Source organism: Pristis pectinata, chromosome 2, assembly GCF_009764475.1.
Source record: "Pristis pectinata isolate sPriPec2 chromosome 2, sPriPec2.1.pri, whole genome shotgun sequence".
In the NCBI taxonomy this organism is placed as follows: domain Eukaryota; kingdom Metazoa; phylum Chordata; class Chondrichthyes; order Rhinopristiformes; family Pristidae; genus Pristis; species Pristis pectinata.
Genome location: NC_067406.1, coordinates 6,957,187 through 6,981,409, shown reverse-complemented (window position 1 = coordinate 6,981,409; position 24,223 = coordinate 6,957,187). Strand labels below are relative to the sequence as shown.

General features: G+C 43.0%; 1 protein-coding gene across 1 annotated transcript in view; it reads left to right on the top strand.

Annotated features, from left to right (window-relative positions):
• The first annotated feature begins 8,459 nt into the window (after positions 1-8,459).
• LOC127587314 (T-cell leukemia homeobox protein 1-like) overlaps positions 8,460-24,223 on the top strand; it is a 65,401-nt gene continuing 49,637 nt past the window's right edge. The window contains exon 1 of the mRNA XM_052045584.1: positions 8,460-9,169. Within this exon, the coding sequence (XP_051901544.1) occupies positions 8,713-9,169 (457 nt within the window). The 5' untranslated portion in view covers positions 8,460-8,712. The remainder of the gene's footprint in view (positions 9,170-24,223) is intronic.

Here is a 24,223-nt window from a genome sequence, read left to right as displayed (position 1 = left end):
CTCTGAGAAGGAAATCTGTCAACTTAACCCAGTCTGGATGTGACTCCAGAACCACTAATGCACTTGGCTGCTAATTAATGACCATTAATTCACTTCAGGGGGCAATTATGGATGGACAATAAATGCTGCCTAGCCACTGACATCTGCAAAAACAAAATCATGGAGTATAAAAACAGGAGTTATTAAGTACAGGGCATTGAGTTTAGGAATTGGGACATTATGTTGCAGTTGTACGATACGGTGGTGAGACTGAACTTGGTACTGTGTACAGTTTTGGTCACCCTGTTATAGGAAAGACATCATTAAACTGGAAAAAGCACAGGGAAGATTTGCAAGGATGCTGCCAGGACTCGAGGGCATGGGGTATAGGGAGAGGTTGGGCAGGCTGGACCAGCCTCCCCTCCTTGGACTCTTGTCTTTTACCTCTCGAAGCCTTCGAAAAGCAGCTAGCATAATCAAAGACCCCACCCACCCAAATCATTCTCTCTTCTTTCCTCTTCCATTGGGTAGAAGATACAGGAGCCTGAGGGCACGTACCATCAGACTTAAGGGCAGCTTCTACACCACTGTGAATAGACCATTGAATGGTTCCCTTATACAATGAGATGGACTATGACCTCATGATCTACCTTGTTGTGACCTTGAACCTTATTGCACTGCACTTTCTCTGTAGCTGTGACACTTTATCTATACTGATATTGTTTTTTACCTGTACTACCTCAATGCACTCTGTACTAACTCAATGTAACTGCACTGTATAATGAATTAACCTGTACAATTGGTTTGCAAGACAAGATTTTCACTGTACCTCGGTACAAGTGACAATAATAAACCAATACCAATACCAATACTCCTTGGAACGTAGGGAGGCTGAGGGGTGACCTTATAGAGGTGTATAAACTCATGAGCAGCTCAGATAGGGCAAATACGCAGTCTTTTTCCCAGGGAAGGGGAACTAAAAACTAGAGGGCATAGGTTTAAGGTAGGAGGTGAAAGATTTAAAAGGAACCTGAGGGGCAACTTCTTCACACAGAGGGTGGTGGGTATATGGAACCAGCTGCCAGATGAAGTGGTTGAGGCAGGTACAATAACAACATTAAAAAGACTTTTGGACAAGTATATGGATAGGAGGGGTTTAGAGCAAATGCAGGCAATTGGGACTAGCTTGCTGAGCACCATGGTCAGCATGGACGAGTTGGGCCGAAGGGCCTGTTTGCGTGCTGTATTACTCTATGAATATCATATTAGCATTGTACAAAACTCTAGTTGGGGTAGAATTGCCATGTACAATTCTGGTCATCACAGAGGATTTTATTTCACTTATTTCCCGGGATCTGGGCGTGGGTTGGGGTCTGCAGTCACGTGGTAGCCCTGGAAAGGGACTTAGAGGATCTCATCTAACCTAAAAAGGTTCCCAGGAGGTGGGACTGGTTCTAGGTTGCCTGGAAGACTCAAGGAGGGCGAAGAAGAAATGAGACACATAAACAGGCAGGACAGATGACACCCATTTCGCCCAGTAAGTAGGAAGCATTGGTTGAAGGTAAATGATTAGAGAGAACTTGGAAAAACATCATAAAGTATGTTAAAACTTCAACACTCGATGGCAGCCATAATTTAAAAGTACTTTGTCTGAACTCTTGACGAGGCCACAAACTGAGAACTGAGATTAACCCAAAATCTATGTTTTGACCGGCATCAACGCGATGGGCCGCATGGCCTCACCCTGAGCTGTAAATATCTGTAATTATGTTATTCAGGAAGAAAGCCTCCTTGGAGATTGGGTCTGGATTTATGGTTATTTAGAAGCTGAGAGGTTGCGTTCAGGATTAAAGAGAACTGTCACGGAAAATAGTTTTAAACGCGCGAATAATTAAAATTAATTCCCACTTAAATTTTATTTTCATCCCTTAAACTGCTGAAACTGTAATACGGAAAGTATTCAATTATTTTCTAAATATTGAGAATGTTCCAGCGCTACTTAATTAGCCAGGGCTGTGGTTCTGGTAAAACATTGTCGGTGACGGCTTCCACAAACCCGAAAAGAAATACATTGCGTACAAGTTGCTTTGTGAAAGGATTGTTACAGAATGCGGGCCGTCTTTGCTCCACGTTGTGTCCTCTGCCTCAGGAGAGTCGAGGTTGCAAACGCTCACCAAACGAGGAATCGCCAGTGTTTTACCAGTTGAATATATTCCAATAATATAATAGTGCATCATCCAAGAATATAGAAACATAATCAAATAATAGGCTGTCAAAATGCAATAGCTGTATAATTGTACCACAATGATGCATTATTCCCTTATAATTAACAATTAAATAATAAAAAATGAGCACATGTTATATACCCTGTGCAAAGTGGCGATATACTAAATGTAGGAGCACTGTAACCATAACAATACACTGTTGTAATTTAGAACGACAAGAAACTTATATAATATAATGTAAAACACATTCATTCTTAGACATTATGATTGCGTTCGTGAATAATCACATGAATGTAAACGCTAAAATTTAGTATAACGCGGACATTCAAAAAGCCGTTTTAAAATAATCCACTTTTCGTTCCAAATTAGCATCTGTAAAATAAATATTTACTTTGTATAAATTCCTTTGTATTTTAATCTTATGTTTTTATTTCTTTCGGATTTTTCCAGATTATTGATTTTTAATATATACAATATAGAGAGTCTAAATACTTAAATAATTTTAGAGATTGTCTCAATATGTTGCGGTACTTTTCGTATCCCGCTTTTAAATATGTTTCAGATAAATCAACTAAATATTTACATCCATTTATATTGGAGCAGTTTGCCACTGTTCTGCTTTTCGTTCTATGATTTCTTTCTCGACAATTGTCCTTCTGTTTCTCTCCTGGACGCCAAAACACAGTGCCATCTTCTCCATGAATCGCAGAGCATTACATCGTGTCGTCCGGACGCGATTCGGATCTACCAAGGTTGGAAGTACCTACAGCCAGCGTAACTGAGCGACTGGCGTCCGCCCGCTGACATTTCTAACGAGACAATTATCCAATAGCACGTATTAGTTACTCTACAGATCTCATTTGGAGGAAGCTTTTAATATTTGTATAATATTGCATGCCATATCCTCGTACCTTCATTATGCCCTTGGCCGGTTCCAATTAAAGCACGACCCGGTTCAAATTCAATGATTTGCTGAATAGGGATACCTCCTGGAACAAGGAGTTGACGGAGTACATTTTAATTATTGCAGTGAGATTGCATTAAGTATAATTTAATAAGGACCGTGTTCTAAATGTGTCTGCGAGATACAATTCGCCTTTTCTACAAGCTGGAGCGGGTGTTATTAAGAGTTGGGTGTGTTACCAATCGGAGCGTGGCGAGTTTGGCTTTCCAAAGCAATAATCCTCTCATTGTCAATACTTCGGGGGGAAACGGAGTGGCGGAGAAAGGACACGGGCAAGAGAAGTTAGCCGTTACCGTTGGAGTCGCCGACCGGTGAAATCGCTCAGCGATGGCCCGTGGGAGAGCGGGGGGGGGGGGGGGGGTGCTGGGGGTGGGGGGGGGGTGAAGGTGGTGGAGGGGGAGAGGGCGAGTTAAAACGCAGGGAGTGGGGGAAAACAGAGATGAAAAGGACAAACAATTCGGAGAGCGAGGGGAGGGAGGGGGAGGGCGAGGGTCAAGGGGTAAAGAAACACTCCCTGTTGTTAAATCAGGCCTTTGACCCGTGCCAATAGGACTCCCATCAACTCCATTCCCGCCTTTGCGTCTCCCTTATAATATGAAGGTGTCCCTTTTATAATTGACTACTTTATATCTAAAATATATGTATGTAAATTGAACCGAATAATTGACGGCTTTCTACCTCGATATATATGTTATCAGTTTACTTATCGTTGTCAGTTTAATCTCTATCGGTCTGCCTCTTTCTGTCTATATATCCCAATGCACTTGTGTGTGTCCAGAACACTTAGTGCAACATAGGTGCGGGTGCGTGTGAGAGAAAAACAATATTAAAAATCTAGCCACCAGTAAACAAGAGTTTTGAGGGCTGAACACGTTCTTCACGAACAATCCGATCAGAGTACCGTGGGTGTAAGAGAAGAGAAATCTGTCTGGTTTATGTGCTCCTGCTTAGAAAATATTACTGTTGTTATTTCCCCCCATGGAGGGTAACGAGGAGTAACGTGGCGCCCCTGAAGCTACATTGGACTTGGGGGTGGTGGCGGGAGAAGGGAAGGCGACCGTCAACACTGCATTAAAAAAATATTTGGCGGGCACAGTCAACATTTGACACAGGGACACTCTAGGCGACTCTCGCTGGATAACGGCGCAATCATTGGATTACTGATACGAGAAAAAAGGATTAACGAAATTTGGGATAACTATATCAGAATCCCAGAAAAAAAATGAAACTAGGAGCAGTTTTATCCACCCATTCGTTGAACTAACCGACAAATTGGTAGGGTCAACTAAGTACGTTATAAATTAAATCAATTGTTGAATTTATATTAAACTAAATCAGTGCCTTTTTTTTCGAATAATCCAACCAAGGGTGATAATTATTTGACCTTTAATATTTTTGTTTTTAATAATGGTTGTATTGTGGTTTTATTTAATAAAATTTTATTAATAAATGGAAGACTATTTCGTTTTCCGTCGCTGTAGGGTCTTCTGACCTGTCATTATTCGCGCGACAGCTGTAGAAAATGTGTAATATATAAATTGTTTTGATTGAAATCTCAGCAAAACAAAAGGGAACTCTTCGGTATCTTTGGAGACATAAACTGAACTCGTGTTTGTAAATCCAGTGCGTCTGACTCAGATGTAAATTGACTTTAAACAGCGTTTTATTCTATTTTAGAAAAGAATGTTTAAATGGGAGATTGTGTGAAAGTGAACGGGTCTTCCGGAGACATCACAAGACCCAAAGCGACAGCTCCTCACTTAAGTAACAACACGAACTTAGTGGCAGTCTTTCCTTAAATATAAATTAATTGTTAAAATACAAATTAGCCGAATGAATGATGAAGGGCCTTCGAGTTGAAACATTAACTCTACTTCTCTCTCCCCAGATGCCGCCTTGCCTGCTGAGTGTTTCCAGCATTTGTTGATTTTAATCCCATTTCAGGAATTGGCAGGATCGGTGGCTTTGCCCCTTTACTCTTGTAAATGGGGGGAAGTTAATTCGACGGAGCCTCAAATACAGCGTTTGGTCCGAGTTTTTAACCCTTGCGCCGTGTGGATCGAACACGGGTGAAATCTGAGTATTAAAAGCTGTATCAGAGTTAATGCAGAATATACAAGTTCAAGTGTGTGTGTGTGTGTGTGTGTGTGTAAGAGAGAGAGAGAGAGAGAGAGAGTGCGTGTGTGTGCGTGTGTGGTGAATGTGTGTGTGGTGAGTGTGTGTGGTGTGTGTGAAAGAGAGAGAGAGAGAGTGCGTGTGTGGTGAATGTATGTGTGGTGAGTGTGTGTGTGCGTGAGTGTGTGGTGTGTGTGTGTGTTTGTGAGAGAGAGAGTGCGTGTGTGTGGTGAATGTGTGTGTGTGTTTGTGTGTGTGTGTGCGTGAGTGTGTGTGTGTGTGTAGTGTGCGTGTGGTGAGTGTGTGTGTGTAGTGGGTGTGAATGTGTGTGTGTGCGTGGTGACTGCGTGTGCGTGGTGTGTGTGTGTGTGTGCTGTGTGTGTGCGTGGTGTGTGTGTATGTGTGTGTGTCTGTCTGTGTGTATGGTGAGTGTGTGGGAGTGAGTATGTGTGTGTGGGGTGTGTATGTGGTAAGTGTGTATGTATGTGTGTGTATGGTGAGTGTGTGGGGGTGAGTGTGAGCGTGTGGGGATGTGGGGTAGTGGGGACAACATGAGCAATGAAATTCAATGGTCTAACACCCCCTGGCCCCCTCATTTTCTCCATCTTCCGACCCTTGTTACAGGAGTGCATCTGGAGATTTCAACATCAGGTTCGGAGCAGTGGGACACTGTAAGAGGGGGAGAGGTCCCACGTTACTGGGTCGACAACTGGCCGAAGTTGAGGACGGTGGTTACAGAGAGAAGGGGGTGGAAAGGTTGAGATGATGCGTGGCGTGGAACGGAAGACGCCGAAGAGTGAGCCAATTGAATTGTTGTATCATAGAGCCGGCAGCGACAGGATGGGCCGAATGAACTCCGCTTCTGCATGGAACTAGTCCATGGAAAAAGAGGGAGGGGGGCCGCAGAAAACAGCTGCCTGGCACTAATTCATAAATAAATGCATCAGCCAATGATGATAACACAGCGTGGTGTTAAACGGATCAGTTTGTATTTAATATCTACAACATCCCGCGTTGACAAGTCTAATGAAATGTGTCATATTTTTGTTTCAGTACCATTACTGCCGAACGGGAGAAAGACAACAAAAAAAATCACTCCTGTTTGTATAAAACATCATCAGGTCTCAGCAACGTCCCAAAGTGCGTCATTTGCAATGAATTATTTTGCTGGTTTATTAACTTAATGTTCAGGCAAACAGAATAATATATTAGACAGCTGTATTATTACAGACACGTTTGCTGTTAACTGCGTGTGCCCACTATATCTATAAAACGTGCGTTTGTTCCAGAGAAATTGGTTGGTCAAAGGTGGTCAACCCTTTGTAAGTAAGACTGTGTCGTAGAATTAAGAGAAACTGCACTCATGAGCGAGTCTAATGTACACCAGGTTACAGATTATATCCGTAACCCAGACATAATGTATATATACCCTACTTTATACAGCAGTGTACATTCCCCAAATGTATAATCCTTTGTTACATTATCTATATCTGTTTTACATATCTCTACTTACAAATAAATATAATGTAACACAGTGTAAATATATATATTGTATTGCAATGCTTGACTAACAATGAGAATTAACTTAATTTGCTACAGGAAGTATAGGAAAGGTCTCAATTTTTTAATAACAAATAAAGTTAGGTATAATTATCAGACAGGCTCTATTGTAATTCGGGCGGATTTGATTTAATTTCATACTTGTCTCACGCATTTTTTTATTGCGGTCGTTTTTGATTGGCCTGGTTCAAGTGTTTTATATGTTGGGGAAATGTGAAATCAAAATAAAGTGGACAGTACCAGCTAAAACGTCGCGGCGCCCCCATAATTTCCCACAAATAAAGAAAGTAAGAACGATGATAGTAAAAGAAACCCGGGGGGGAAATATCGCTTCGAATTACCATAATCTGACCGTAATTTCCAATCAACTGAGTAAAAAATGTTTATTTATTTAATTGTAGTTATAACACAGTACGTATGTTATTTATTTAGTGGTATGTGATTATAATTTACTATAAATCGTTTTGCCTATTAATGTCCTCTGTAAGGAACGAAAAATAAAAAAAAACATTGTTTACTGTTTTTATATATTTTAAATTGTGCTTCCATTTAAATTATTGATGAAACTTGCTGTAAATAGCATGACAGATTTGGTAAAACAAAGGGCTATGTGATAATTAGCAAATTTGGATTGCGGATTTAGCATCGAGCTGTTTAACAAAGGAATTCAAACAATATTGTCTGCTAATCTCCCAGAAATTTGCACAGTGGGGTTAAATTCTGATTGCTGAGAGTAAGAACAACGCCTAACTCTGACACGGAGGGTGGTATAATCCCTACAAAATGTGAAACAGTAAACTCAATAAGTACTCACCAAGGAAGAGTTCTGGGTAGCGAGCAAAGGGGTTATCGGATTGTCTTTACGGTTTTATAGTTATTTTCTTCTGCATTTTGAATAGTTAGGCGGGATGTTCAATTTCTATGCCAAATGTAAAATAAATTTCCAAGGAGACCCCACCGACTGGACGCATTAACAGCGGCGAGGCAGCCGAGCCCAACTAAAACTAGATAATTGAAACCTAATTTGCAGGAGTGGAGTTAGCTCCTGCAGATATTAAAAGCAAAGAAGGGGATTGATAACCAATTCAAAAGATTTTCTGAAAATTACATTTTGCTGGTAATTTCTTCATATTTGCCATATTATGACAACAGCTTGGGCGCTGATCTGAGCTCATGCTCTCTTAAATGTTGAGGTCATTTTAGCGTTTTCGCTCTTTATTGCAAATCATTTTGTTTTCGTCGGATATTGATCGGCCGGTGTTGCTGCAAAGCTCAGCGCATGTTTGAGAGACGCCCATCAATCAATCGGGATGAAAGTGGTAGCCAATGAGAATTCAGACTCCCGAATTCGGATGGGGCAAGTGTAAACCCCCTATACGATCCATGGAAAAAATGACCAATCACCGTCAAGAATCTCCAAGAGTCTGCTTCTGATAGGGTACATTGTCCGTCAATCATAGAGCGGCCGCAAGAGGACAAGGGTGGACTCAAAAGGGTTGAGCTGTCAATTATGAAAGGCGGCAACCAATGAGGGGCGAGGACCCCGGATTTTCGGCGCTCTGTACTGTGCTACCTGCAGAAACTCGGATGTAACTCGGCAGAGAGGAAATGCGCTCTAATTTTTTTTGGGGGGTGGGGGATCTAATATTTAATCAAGTCACCCATATCAGGAGGAGGAAGATTTAAAAAAGACAACCCGGAGTTGTTCAACGTGGACCGAGTGGATTTTTTTGTTTATTTTTGCTTTTCTCTTTCGTTTTGCAGAGAGAGAAAAAAACATTTTGGTGGAGAGAGAGAGAGAGAGAGAGAGAACGCAAGGCATTTATTGGATAACTGAAGCCAAAAAAAGATACTGTTCAAAAAAAAGACATGGATCATGCTGTAATTGAACAAACGCACGCACATGAACATGAACCTATTAGCTTTGGGATTGATCAAATACTGAACAATTCGGATCAAGGGAGTTGTATGCACCCAAACAGAGTTGCTGAATCGGATTACCAGCTTGCAACCAACGCGTTCAACTCTCAGCCTGAGAGCTACAGTAATGCTTACAATAGCGCCTGCAGTATGACTGGATTACCCGGATCCTATAATGTTAACATGTGTATGAATATGAATGTAAGTATGAATATGAATCTTAATATGAACAGCGGGGCCGGGGTGATCCGAGTCCCCGCGCACAGACCTATGCCTCCTCCACCTCTCACGGCCGGGATGCCAACAGTGCCCTGTCTCCCTACTCTGGGCAACGTGGCAAACTTATCTAATTTAACTTTCCCTTGGATGGAGAGCAGCAGACGCTTTGCTAAGGACAAGCTAACAGGTGAGGTCTTGCATTTACGTGGGTGTTTGACAAATATTTGTTATAACTTGTTTTATACATACGTTGTGTTTGTGAAAATAACGCCCCGACTGGAAAAGTTGAGGGCGAGGGGCGGGTTGGGTGGTTCTACCCGAAAAAGTTAGGTTGGACAGAAGGGGAGCCCCTTGAATGGATTTATGATGAAAAATAAAAATCAAACTAAATCTAAAACAGGGCAGGGAACATCAGGCACAGAGGGCGGACCAGAAGTGTAAAGTTTGCAAACAGGGAGTAGCAGCAAAACTGATTGAGGAATAAACGCTCCAAGAAGAGAGAATATTCCTAAATACCGTTTACAAAGTGGCAGAAACGGTGATTTAAAAGAAAGTTACAGAAACATGACTGTGTGTTGACCATCAAATCGGATGGCAGGATATTTATTCTAACAGCTACGAAAAATAAAATCACGTTTGGATTTCAACAAGGAGAAAATGTCTCTCTGTGCTATAGTGGGGGACGTTGATGTAATTTCTGACATTTGGATTCATTCGATTGAATTTGAAGGTTACATGGAATGACGCGTTCTAGTGGAGGTTTTCGGGCCTTGTCTAGTTTTAATCCAATTAGAATTAAACAATAAGGAGACAATATCCAATTGCCAGGAATTGCCCGACCAATTCTTGTATTCCTTATCTGAAACCTATGTCGCCAATAAGCATGCCTCGTTTAAATTGTCTGGTGTAAACTCATCAGTAGGGCCTCCCTATGAGTCAGATCGTTAATTAAATGAAATTGATTACAGGTTTATAACTTGTTATGTAGAAATCATGGTGTTGGAAAAACGTGCTGTGTAATATTAACAATAATTTCACTACAATGCCTATTACCTGAGACATTGTTTAAGACGTTTATTTATTACTGATGCCTCCAGCCGTTGGCATCGTTGGATTTGCTCTGATATTATTAGTCCCTGTTTGCTCCCTCGAGTCAATTTTGCACCCCCCCCCCCTCACCCCACCCGTCTCTAGGTCTGAAATTTCGTTGTCTGGTTTTCTTGGTAAAACACAGCTGGTTCCGTCGGCCTTCGGCCTTGTCTAGAGACACAACGCAAACTAGAAATTCCACAAAATCACCCTCATTATGTTAAGATTATTAAACTAAACTGCTGTTCAATAAGCTCACATAACAACACTTAGCCCACTCCACAATTAATTAGCCGCAAGGAGCGCGTTCAACCGTTTGGAGACAATGAAAGGTAATTTAATTTTTCCCGAAAATGTTTTGGAGAACTGAGCGTAGATTTTTGTTATTATCATTTTATGCAGAAGTGAACATGGTTCACTTTTCATCTATAAACATCTATGTTTATGTATTAATGTCTCATGAAATTTAAATATATATGTGTGTAATAGTCTTTATTAGTATGAGAAAAAAGGTCCCTTTACACACAAACCATATGTATGCATAAAAATGCGCGCATCTATCTATCTACATATATATTTGCAAATTGTTTAAGTTTGAGTTGATTTTAGACCTGCTTGTGATTCATTTTTTTAATTAATTTTGAACTCTTGCAATTCTCCTCATTGAAACTCCATAATGTATTAAATACTCATAGGCAAAAGTGACCCTGGATCAGTCAGAAGACAGTCCAGAATTAAAATTAGGTTTTTTTTCATGCGTCATATAAAAAGAAGTCAAATTCTTTGCTGTAATAATGGGAGCTGTATGAAATAATCGATTATTTATTTCTGGCAATAATATTGGGAGTTACTTAAGGTACAATTTCGATGGAATGACAGACAGGTTAATGTACGCAGAAGGTTAATGTACGTTTCCAACCCACAACTCCGTGTTGTTGTGACGGGCTGAAGCCTTGGCTCGCCGGGTTAGCCAAATAAACATTTAGTGGACAATAACTCATCGCAAGCTAACGAACATTTTGTTTCTTATCTTCAGGAGTATTAGAGTCCGTTAATACTGGTTCACGTACCCCCTTTAATAAAGAGTGCACGGAGAGTTGGTGATGAATTGATTCTTGGAACACGTAGGCCAACACATATGTTTCCACATTCCCAATAAAATTTATAATATGTGGTGTATACACACACAAACACACACACACACACACACACACATACACCACATTATTTTTTTTGCTACTATACGTAATTAAGTAGGAAACCTTTTTGTGTGATTGTTTTAATAATCCATAGAACTGGGAATTTTAAAAATCTTAAAATACAACAGAATTTTGTAAATACATAGCGGTACCCCATCAGATCTCAAAGAGTAAAATTAATACTACTTTGATTTGATATTATTTTATTCTTGGGGACACAGGCTTTGTAGACGATACTGCCTTTATTGTTCATCCTGAAACGCCGCTTGAGAAGATGGGGGCCAGTCACTTTCATGAACCATTGTAGTCCTTCTGGTGAAGGCGCTCCCACGGTGCAGTTGGGTCGGGAGTTCCAGGACTTAGACCTAGCGACAGTGAAACGACGGCGATATATATTTTAATTAGGATGGCGTGTGACTGGGAGAGGAACATTTCTCTTCAGTTTTTAACTGGTTTCCCTACCTGTTTGAAAGACCTAATTTCCCGATTGCTAACTGCAACTCCCATTCCGACTTTGGAAGCTGATGATACTGGTTGGGACGTAACATTACAGCGCGCTTGGCCTCTGCAGCGAACCCGAAAGACCCCAGAGCAACATCTCCCATGAACAGAGAAGAATCAATGTAAAGCTCTTCTTCACATGGTGAGATCTTCTTGCGCCAACATTGGTTGGCCCGCTTCCTTCAGTGACGGTTGTTGCAACCTACTGCATAACGGACATTATATCAGCCTTCATTTAATGTACACAGATCAAACCACATCTTCCATGCTGTGAATTTTAAATTTCATCACTGACTTCTGATTCTTGTAGAGTGTCCTTAACTAGTTAAATGCCTCTATCGCAAACATTCTAATAATACAACCATCTGAATTATCCCTATTAAGCGAAAAGCTGCCGCCCTGCGAAGCAGCGACTTGGTAAACAGACCGAATCTAAGGGTGGTTGACCTGAGGTTGTCCTGAACCCTTCTCCCCGTCATCACCAACCCCACGGCGCTTTCACATTGGTGCGGGCGGCTAACTGGGCCGATATAGCGTTATTGTAGATCTACTATAGGGCTCAACAATTCGATGGGGGACACCTTCGCTGTCTTGAAACTGCACGGGTCATCTGGGTGACCCGTGGCGAGCGGCGCGGACTATTGGTATTGGTTTATTATTGTCTTTTGATTATTTTTCTTTTATTATTATTGATTATTGAGGTGCTCTCCATAATACCTCAGTGCACTAATGAATTGATCTGCACGAAGACAAGTTTTTCACTGTACAAGTGACAATAATAAACCAATACCAATAGTCCGCGCCGCTCTCCACGGGTCACCCAGATGACCCGTGCAGTTTCAAGACAGCGAAGGTGTCCCCCATCGAATTGTTGAGCCCTATAGTAGATCTACAATAACGCTATATCGGCCCAGTTAGCCGCCCGCAACAATGTGAAGGCGCCGTGGGGTCGGTGATGACGGGGAGAAGGGTTCAGGACAACCTCTGGTCAACCACCCTCAGATTCGGTCTGTTTACCAAGTCGCTGCTTCGCATTGAAACCAAACCTGCGAGAATAGGTCTCAGGGGAAGAAGGGGGAAGAGAAGGAAGTGGGGGGGGGGGGGGGGTAGGAGAGAGTGGCGGTGAGGGTGCACAAAGGTGTAATTGATTGGAAAAGAGGAAAAGATCGAGAGGGAGCTTGGGGATGGAGGAGACACTGTAGATTCTGGAAATCTTAAAGTAAAATCTGAAAATGCTGGGATTACTCAGCGGCATCTGTGAGAAACAGAACAGAGTCAACGTTGACAAAGGGTACGTCCAGCATGTTCTGTTGTTTTATTTTAGGGAAAAGGGGGTTAGAGACGGAGAAGTGAGATTAAATGGTAAAGGAGAAGAAGTGGGAGGAAAGGGGACGAAATAAAAACGGAGCATGAAACACGGGAGGAACAAATGGAGATCGAGATAATTAAATACAAGTCGCTTTTTTTGTTACTTGGATGGATTTCCCGTCGTAGTTTTATAAAAAGCGCTCAACTTGTCCTAGTTTGTAAATTGGATCTGCGCTCAGTATCTTGTCCGGAGAATCCGTGTGTGCTGTCTGGGTGGATGTTTGACGGGGGGATGTTGAGTCCTGATGAAGGGTCTCGGCCCGACTGTTCATTTCCCTCCACAGATGCTGCCTGACCTGCTGAGTTCCTCCAGCATTATGTGTGTGTTGCTCCAGATTCCAGCATCTGCAGGATCTCTTGTGACTCCGTCGATGTTTGAACAAGGCCGCTCCTTGTGGATATGCATCCAAAACAGGCAATTTCAGTAAAGTCTGCGGCGGTTAAAGGTGGAAACAGAAGAGATTTCAGATGCTGGAAATCCGGAGCAACACGCAGGAAGCTGGTCTGATCCGCTTGAGTTCCTCCGGCTTTTTGTGTGTGAGTCCGGCTGGTGAAAGGTAGGGCTTCTCTCGTCTGCTGCTCCGGGAACCGGACCCTGCTCCTCAGTCGCACAGCGGGCATTCGGTCAGTGACTCCGACCCTGGCCGCTCCCCTCCACCCGCCAGCAACGGACGGTGATAAGTCCTGCTGTCCCGTGTTGAGGATCCCCCCCCCCCCCCCACTCTATTCTGTCGGGATGGCGCAGATGGTAACGAGACCTAAAATAACCCGCGCCCCAGAGTTTTATCCGTTTCTCCCGAACGCTCAGCACCTATACTTTTAACCCCCAAATCTATTAAGAATGTAAAGGAGGCTACTCGGGCCATCGTGCTTGTGCTGGTCCCTCTTCAATTCGCCACACTGCCCCCATATCCCTGCGCGTTTGCATTCCCCATCATTGTAGAGGTTGCCATTGGAAATGCTTCGGGATGTCATGAACCAAATCAATGAAAGACATGTTCTCTTTATCACTCTGTGTCTTTCGCTAATTATCCTGAACCCGGGTCCTCTCCTTACAGACCTTCAGCCTCTTTCGCCCTGTGTTCTGTATGAGGTTCCTTCTACTCCGGAACAACCCCTACTAAACACACCTCTGTTGTTCAATTTCAATATATAAACTGCAGATATGTTTGTAAAGCAGATATATAAACTGCAGTATATGAACTGCAATATATAAACTTCAGGTATGTATGTAATGGCACGGTGAAGCTACACCGCTGATTAAGTTAAAGAAACAAAATTCTGGAAGCACCCAGCGGGTCAGTCAGCAATGGGGCAAAGAGCAACAGCAATAATGTTTCAAATCCATGGGTCTGGGCGGGGGGTGCAGTTTATTTTTTTATTTATTCGTTTGGCGACTTTAGCATTTTTTGCCTGTGCTTCTTTATTACAGATTTCCACCGTTGGCAGGCATGCTTTTGTACAAATCCATTCCCAGTATTGACCAGGTTAACAGACACTCAGTCCGATTCCTTTCTCGATAATTTACAGGAATTAGTTGGCAAATCTGGCATTTTCTGTGCGTTTTCCCTGAGCGGGTTAATAGACACTCAGTCCGATTCCTTTCTCGATAATTTACAACAAATAGTTAGTAAAACTAGCAGCTTTTTTTCCTGACCAGGTTAATAGACACTCAGTTTAATTCCTTTCTTGAGAATTTACAGCAATTAGTAAAACTAGCAGTTTTTGTGTGTGTGTATTTTCTGGGTGTGGCATAATCGCATCGGAGCAGATGCAATGACACAGCGAATGAGCACCGTATTCCTTTCACATTCAACACACACCAGCGGAGAGATATTCCATACTTTCCAGACACTTTGTTTCCCCGACCCTGCAACAATATTTAAACTCACTGGGGTGGCGAAGGAGAATGTTTCTTTCACAACCAGTTGTTATGACTAGGAAAGCGCCACTTGAAAGGTTGGTGGAAACCGATTCAATAAGGTTCAATAACCGATTCAATCAGAAGGGAATTGGATATCCAAATGAAAAAAAAGAGTGAGGGTTAAGTGGAAACCCCGGTGAAATTTCAGACTAATGGAGCAGCATCCTTCAAAGTAAAAACGAAAAAAAAACTGGAGATGCTGGAAATCTGAAGTAAAAACAAAAAATGCTGGAAATGTTCAGCAGGCGAGGGCTGGATCTGTGGGAGGAGGAACAGTTACGGTTTCAGGTCGAAGAACCTGCGTCAGAACAGTTCTGTTTCTCGTCTCCACAGCTGCGTCCTGACCGGCTGAGCAGTTCCAGCATCTTCTGGTTTTTTTTTGCTTAGCTCGGTCATAGAATATAGAACCGCACAGCACAGGAACAGGCCCTTCGGCCCACCGTGTCTGAGCCGAACGTGTTGCCAGCCCAAACTAATCCCATCTGCTTGACGTCCCATTAACTACCCCCTCCGGATTCTCCCACTCAGGTACCCACTCGGAGCTATTTGCAGTGGCCAGTTAACCCACCAACCCGCATGTCTTTGGGATGCGGGGGGGGGGGGAGACCCAAGAACCCGGGGGTGGTGGGGGGGGGAGACCCACGCGGTCACAGGGAGAACGAGCAAACTCCACACAGACAGCGCCCGAGGTCAGATTTGAACCCGGCTCTCTGGCGCTGAGAGGCAGCGAATCTACTGGCTGTGTCACTGTTCAAAGACCTTCCGTTTGATTCCATGATTGGTTAATGTACATCGACCTTAAGCATGGGGTCCGTTGGCAGAATACTGCCCTCTGAAAGTTATGTATTTAAGTTCCCCTCAGCGCCTTGACAACAAAGATCTAGGCTAATATAAGTGTAGCACTATAGGGAATGCTGCAATATTGGGTATGCCCTCACTGTGATGTGGCATTGCTCCCTCAAATGAACATAAAACATCCCATGAAATTCCTTGAAGGAGACCTCTAGCCTTTTACCTTGATCTACACAACAAATTTAAAAGAGCCACCGGATATTTAAAATATTGTATTGGTATTGGTTTATTATTGTCAGTTGTATCGAGGTACAGTGAAAAACTTGCCTTGCATACTGATCGTACAGGTCAATTCATTATACAGTGCATTGAGGTACCAGAGGGTAAAAACAATAACAGAATACAGAGTAAAGTGTCACAGCTACAGGGAAGTGCATTGCAGGCAGACAATAAGGTACAAGGTCATAACAAGGCAGACTGTGAGGTCAAGAGTCCATCTCATCGTATAAGGAAACCATTCAATAGTCTTATCAGAGTGGGATAGAAGCTGTCCTTGAGCCTGGTGGTATGTGCCTTCAGACTCCTGTATCTTCTGCCTGATGGGAGAGAATGACCTGGGTGGGTGGGGTCTTTGATTATGCTGGCTGCTTCACCAAGGCAGCGAGAGGTATATACACAGTCCATGGAGGGGAGGCTGGTTTCTGTGACACGCTGGGCTGTGTCCACAACTCTTGTGCAGTTTTTTGCAGTCCTAAGCAGAGCAGTTGCCATACCAAACTGTGATGCATCCAGATAGGATGCTTTCTATGGTGCATCGATAAAAGTTGGTGAATGTCAAAGGGGACGTGCCAATTTTCTTTGAATTCTTTTTACTTACAGCGTGGTAACAGGCCCTTCCAGCCCAATGAGACCACGCCACCCATTTTAAACCCAAATTAACCTACCCGTACGTCTTTGCGATGTGGGAGGAAACCGGAGCACCCGGAGGAAACCCACGCAGACATGGGAGAACGTACAAACCCCTTACAGATAGCGACGGGAATCGAACCCCGATCGCTGGTGCTGTAATAGTGTCGCACTAACCGCTACGCTACCGTGCTGCCTTGAGATCTGAAATAAAACCAGAGAATTCCGGAAACATTCAGCAGGTCAAGCAGCATCTGTGGAAAGAGAAAGTTAAAGGTCACCGGCCCTTCATCAGAGCCAGGAAAGAGGAAAAAAAATATAATTTTAAATTGCAGGGAGGGTGGGAGAGACAAGGGGTAGCTCAAAGGGAATATTATCGACATGGTGAGGGTGGATTGCTATGGTGATAAGCTGCTGCAAAACAACAAATTTCACAACAAATGTCAGTGATAATAAACCTGATTCTGATAAGCTGTTGAATAAGTTATCTGATTGATGGGTTAATGAAGGAGTCAGAGAGAGAAAATGTAAAAAAAAGTGAAATCAATGCATTCCTTCATGCTATCTCCTCCTCTGTTAACTATTCTCATCAACAGCTTATCACCATGGCAACCCTGACCTCACCCTGCCGGAGATATTTCCTTTGTTCTACCTATCTCTCCCATACACACTTCACAATTTAAAACTAACTTATTTTCTCTCTATCCCCGTTCTATCAAAGGCTCTTTGATCTGAAACAGTAGCCCCAGTTTTATTCTTTCCACAGATGCTGCCTGACCTGCTGAGTGTTTCCAGCATTTTTAAAATTTATTTTTACTAACACAACTATCTGATCCTTGTTTATGTTGTGGGGAGATTCAGAAAATGCTGAAAATAGTCAACGAGTCGGGCAGCATCTGTGTGGAGAGGAACAAGATAAGATATCTTTATTAGTCAAATGTATATTGAAACACACAGTGAAATGCATCTTTTGCGTATTGTTCTTGGGGCAGCCTACAGGTGTCACCACGCTTCCGGTGCCAACATAGCATGCCCACAACTTCCTAACCCGTACGTCTTTGGAATGTGGGAGGAAACCGGAGCACCCAGAGGAAACCCACGCAGACACGGGGAGAACGTACAAACTCCCTACAGACAGCAGCCAGAATTGAACCCAGGTTGCTGGCGCTGTAATAGCATTACACTAAACGCTACACTACCGTACCTGCCCGACATTACAATGCGTTGATGGCCTGTCATCAGAAATCATCATACATTGGCCCCATTTATCTTCCCACAGACGCTGCCTGACCTACTGACCATTTCTAGCATTGTCTGTTTTTACCTCAGTTGCCCTCCATCTGCAGTATTGTATTTTTCTCTTGCCGTTCATGAGAGCCTGCTGTGTGCAAATTGACTGCCACATTGAGTACTCGTTAAAAGTAATTCATTATCTGCGACACCATGGCTTGTCTTGGGCTCATAAAAGTGTGGAAGTATAAGCCTTTTCATTAAAAAAAAACAATTCCACGATTGAAAACTACTGTATATTGTATTGTTAACAACAAGGATAGAGTAACTGCCCTGGCAATGTGGGACGCACGCCTTCTTGCCGCATTTCCAAGCGAATGTATAAGAAATCTACAATTTTGTAGCATCTCCAGCCTTTCAATAACAGCGTTCCATCCGACGGACTCTTCAAATCCCAACAATTAGCGACTCAACTAGTTCTTAATGTGTCTTGTGCCTACAACTGGGAGCTTCGCTATTATTCGAAGATAAAGAAACCCCAGATGTAGCATTGTGCTCCAAACAGCTCTAAATCCACCGCTATCAATTTATATATAACATATAAAAAAATAATAAAATCAGTCATGGCTTTTACAAAATAATCGCGGCAAGAAATACACACGGGACAAATAGGCTTCATGAGTTATTGAACAAGCAAGCTATATATTGTGTGTGTGTGGGGGGGGGGGGATGTCTGCGCTATTCACGTAATGGGAATCATTTATTCATTCGTTAAATGTGGTGCTGAGTATATGAATCCACCATCTCTGTAGTCAACTCGTTCTAATACTGGAATGCAGTGGCCAGGTGCACGGCATTTATTTGGTTTTAGTTCTTCTGTCGTCTCCGGTAACTCAGGGTAACTCTGGTAAATTAGTGATACTAATTGCCTCGAACGCCTCCCTGTCACTTGCGCGCTTTATTTTGCGCGGAGCTGTGCTGCAAGTGCCCATAAAATACTGCAAAGTCGCTGGAATATATTCGACCACTGAACTGTCTCTTAAATAATTCCGTGTGTCCGAATTAACGGGGATGTGTGTGGTATATACGTATGCATGTTTTAAAGCTCCGAAATAAATGCTATTAAGCAGCACCGTAGCGTAGTGGTTAGCGTGACACTATTACAGCGCCAGCGACCCGGGTTCAATTCCGGCCGCTGTCTGTAAGGAGCTTGTACGTTCTCCCCGTGACTGTGTGGGTTTCCTCCGGGTGCTCCGGTTTCCTCCCACATTCCAAAGGTGTACGGGTTAGGAAGTTGTGGGCATGCTATGTTGGCGCCGGAAGCGTGGCGACACTTGCGGGCTGCCCCCAGCACATTCTCAGTAACGCAAAAAGATGCATTTCACTGTGCATGTGACTAATAAATAAATATCTAAAGAATTATACATGCTCCGCGGATGACCAGCCCTCTGCATTCCCACCTTCGGTTCTATGTAGGCTCCCTTCCTGGTGAGTGTAAAGGTGTATCCAGCCCTCTGAACCAAACCTCCATCAGATCGTGGCCAGAACCCGCTTAACCCGCACTGCTGTTTACACGTGGAGACAAAACCACGATTACTGAAGATAGCGTGATCATAATCCTTCGCACTCAGTAATGCGCGCAGAATTATGGCAAACAATGAAGTTTAAAAATGCACAAAATAATACTTTAATAAATGATACACGCATTTATTCTGCTTTCTGTTGTTTTCCCTTGTACTACCTCAACGCACTGTTGTAATGAAATGATCTGTATGGACGGCATGCAAAACAAGTTTTTACACTGTAGCTCAGTACATGTGACAATAATAAACCAATTTACTGAATATTTATCGAAACGCATCGGAAAGCGTTTATTTTCTCACGTGCGATGTAGTTTATCTGACATAGGTAACGTAAAAGCGTGCATATAATTTAAATGAAGTAGTGAATCAACTGCCTCGATAAATATAACTAAGTAATTGCTTAAATTTATATTACTAATGTTAAAAATTTCCCTGCCAAATAAACGTACTGTGCACGAGAAATAGTTAACCGATGTGTTGTGTATATAATGGTGAACAGCCCGTGGTAAACAGCGCATGAGTGAGAGACCGTGTGCGCTCTGTGTTCCCGGTTTTTATTTATTCGAAACAAAATTGTTTTTGAAGCATATTTTTCCCTCCAAAATCGTGTATTTTATAGTGGGCGCTCGATGATCTTGATTCTGTTTGTGATGTGAAGACAGCGATTGGAAACGTGTTGGGGAGGGAGAGTTGGCGACGGAGAGTAGGACTTGAGAGGTCGTTGACAGTTCTTGTTCAGGCACTATTCATGGAAATTAGTAGTTACAAGCTAATCTGTTCTCTCTGTTGGAGAAGCTATTATTATATTTGTTTTTAAGCACTTAAATGTATACATATTTACTGATGAACGTCTGCCTTTTCTCTGTTAGTGCAGGATTACACATGCAGGCTGTGTGTGTGTGTCTATGTGAATGTGTGTCTATGTGTGTGTGTGTGTGTGTGTCTGTGTGTGTGTGTCTGGTGTGTGTGTGTGTCTGGTGTGAGTGTGTGTTTGTGTGTGCCTGGTGTGTGTGTGTCTGTGTGTGTCTGGTGTGAGTGTGTGTTTGTGTGTGTCTGGTGTGTGTGCGTCTGTGTGTGTGTCTGTGTGTGTCTGGTGTAAGTGTGTGTCTGTTGTGTGTGTGTCTGTGTGAGTGTGTGTGTGTCTGTGTGTGTGTGTCTAGTGTGTGTGTGTGTGTGTGTGTCTGGTGTGTGTGTGTGTGTGTGTGTGTCTGGTGTGAGTGTGTGTCTGTGTGTGTCTGTGTGTGTGTGTGTGTGTCTGGTGTGTGTCTGTGTGTCTGTGTCTGTGTGTGTCTGGTGTGTGTGTGTCTGGTGTGTGTGTGTGTGTGTGTCTGGTGTGAGTGTGTGTGTGTGTGTGTGTGTGTGTGTGTGTGTGTGTGTGTGTGTGTTCGATTATATAGGCCTTGTCTGAGTTTTGGTTCAGTTCGACTGCTTTTACTGTTTCTTGGTTTTTGGAAAACACTTCAGTAATAAAATTCATCGACTTTCTGTGAGGCGTAATTACATTGAAATCGGCAGTAATTGGAAGTCACGTTAACTAAGTATAATTTACTATTCGCCACTGCCATCAAAGCGGGCGTCACAATACACAGCGTTCAAACTCCGGACAAGCCCCTTCAGTATAGTCACAAAAAAAATCATCTCTGACCAGCGCATCTGACAAGCAAAAAATGATGGGTGTTAGGTTTTTAACAGCAATTTTGGAAAATGCAAATGCTACGGGGTTGATATTTACCGTCTGCAGGGAGTTATATGCACACACAATCTTCGAGATGAAAGAACCTAATATACTGTATATATTTTATACAGGTAATACATTTCCTGTGGAATACATATCTGTGGAAACTTGCTTTCTGTTTCTGTAAGTCTATTTGTGTCCAGACTGGTACACATTTGTATTTCAATTTCAACTTTATTGTCATAGACATACATAATCCAGGGTGTAAATACCATAGAAATTAGCTTTTTTTGTAGCAGCACAGTACATGACAGACATAAGATACGATATCTTTATTAATCACGTGTACATTGAAACACACAGCGAGATACATCTTTTGCGTAGAGTGTTCTGGGGGCAGCCCGCAAGTGTCGCCACACTTCTGGTGCCAACATAGCATGCCCACAACTTCCTAACCCGTACATCTTTTGGAATGTGGGAGGAAACCGGAGCACCCGGAGGAAACCCACGCAGACGCAGGGAGAACATACAAACTCCTTACAGACAGCGGCCAGAATTGAACCCGGATCGCTGGTGCCGTAATAGCATTACGCTAACCACTACACTACCGTGCCTGCCCCTCGAAAACGTAAGTTAACATTAACGTAAGTTAACATTAACGTAAATTATACATAACTTACACAACAAAATAAACAAGGAGCATAGTGCAAGTTGAGAGAAAAAAGAAATATATTCCCTCTCTTAATTTATTTTATAATCACAAATCTCCAAATTGAAGTAAAAGACATTAAGGCTGTGGTTCATTGTCAGTGTATTTTACCAACTGCAGTTTTGAAGGCCATACAGTTGATTGTAAGTAAATAGTTTCACTCAGTTTGTTAGATCATGGACTTTTTTTGGATTTTGTTTTAGAATAATTTATCTGCTTTATTTTGGGGCAACATACTTTTGACGGTGTGATGTTAGTTTCATGCTGACCTCAACGTTATTCTCTAACAAATAACAATGAAAACTTGCAATTAGGTATCTGTCTACTGAAAATCAGCCCTAGGCACTTCAATGTGACAGTAATTGGCTTGGAATTTAAGAAGTTATGAGGGGCTGACAATGCACTTATGAAAGAGATTGGATAGAAAGAGCCAGAGGAATTTACCAAAAGTTCAGCACTTAGTTGGCTTAGGGCAGAGGCGCCAATGGTGGGAGAAGGGAGTGGTAGATCTGTGGGAGGCTGGACGGAAGGGCTATACTGAAATAGGGAGGGGATATGGTGGGGGAGGATACAGAACTAGGGAGGACAGACTCATAGAATCATAGAGTCATAGTTATAATACAGCTCGGAAACAGGCCGTTTGGCCCAACTCGTCCATGCTGACCAAGATGCCCATCTAAGCTAGTCCCATTTGCCTGCGTTTGGCCCATATCCCTCCAAACCTTTCCTATCCATGTACCTGTCCAAGTACCTTTTAAATGTTGTTATTGTTCCTGCCTCAGCCACTTCCTCTGGCAGCTCGTTTCAAATACAGACCACCCTCTGGGTGAAGAAGTTGCCCCTCAGGTCCCTTTTAAATCTCTCCCCTCTCACCTTAAACCTATGCCCTCTAGATTTTGATTCCCCTTCCCTGGAAAAAGAGACTGTGCACATTCACCCTATCTATGCCCCTCATGATTTTATACACCTCTATAAGGTCACCCCTCAGTCTCCTACGCTCCAAGGAATAAAGACTTAGCCTGCCCAACCTTTCTTTATAACAGGCCCTTGAGTCCTGGCAACAGGAGTCAAGGCTGTGGGAGGACTGAAGCACGAGACCATTAGTGTGCTGCATGGAAAGTTGGACAGTAAGAAGTTGTGGGGGATCTCTACTGCCCAACCCTCCACCCCCACAGGCCCTAATGATAAAATCACATCTCAGCTGAAGTTATTTCACTACAGGAAGGATGTGGAAGCCATAGAAAAGGTGCAGAGGAGATTTACAAGGATGTTGCCTGGAATGCGGAGCATGCCTTATGAAAACAGGTTGAGTGAACTCAGCCTTTTCTCCTTGGAGCGACGGAGGATGAGGGGGAACCTGATAGAGGTGTATAAGATGATGAGAGGCATTGATCATGTGAATAATCAGAGGTTTTTTCCCAGGGCTGAAACTGTTGCCACAAGAGGACACAGGTTTAAGGTGCTGGGGAGTAGATATAGAGGAGATGTCAGGGGTGAGTTTTTTACTCAGAGAGTGGTGAGTGTGTGGAATGGGCTGCCGGCAACGGTGGTGGAGGCGGATACGATAGGGTCTTTCAAGAGACTGTTGGATAGGTACATGGAGGTGAGAAAAATAGAGGGCTATGGGTAAGCCTAGTAATTTCTAAGGTAGGGACATGTTCAGCACAACTTTGTGGGCCGAAGGGCCTGTATTGTGCTGTAGGTTTTCTATGTTTTATGTTCTGTTTCCTGAGCACTTTTTCCTCAGTAAATTATCCCATTTGATAAGCTTTTGAAAACTTCGATTTGACAACAGTCCCTCTGCTTCCTCATTGGCATCTGACATCCTGCCGACCTTTGGCCCTGCCATTATTAGAACATGGAACAGGCCCTTTGGCCCGTGATGTTGTGTTGAACTAAATAAGTTAATGAAACCTAATTAAGCTAATCCCTCTGCCTGCATGTGGTCCATATCCCTCCGCTTTCTGCATATTCAAAGTCTCATCTAAGAGTCTCTTAAATGCCACTGTCGTATCTGCCTCCACCACCACCCCTGGCAGCGCATTCCAGGCACCCACCACTCTCTGTGTAATAAACTTGCCCCACACATCTCCTTTGAACTTACCCCCTCTCACCTTCAATGCATGCCCTCTAGCCCTCTAGCACCACCACTTGGAAGCTGCCCTCCAAGCCACACCGTCCTGACTTGGAAATAAGATAAGCTAAGATATCTTTATTAGTCACATGTACATTGAAACACACAGTGAAACGCATCTTTTGCGTAGA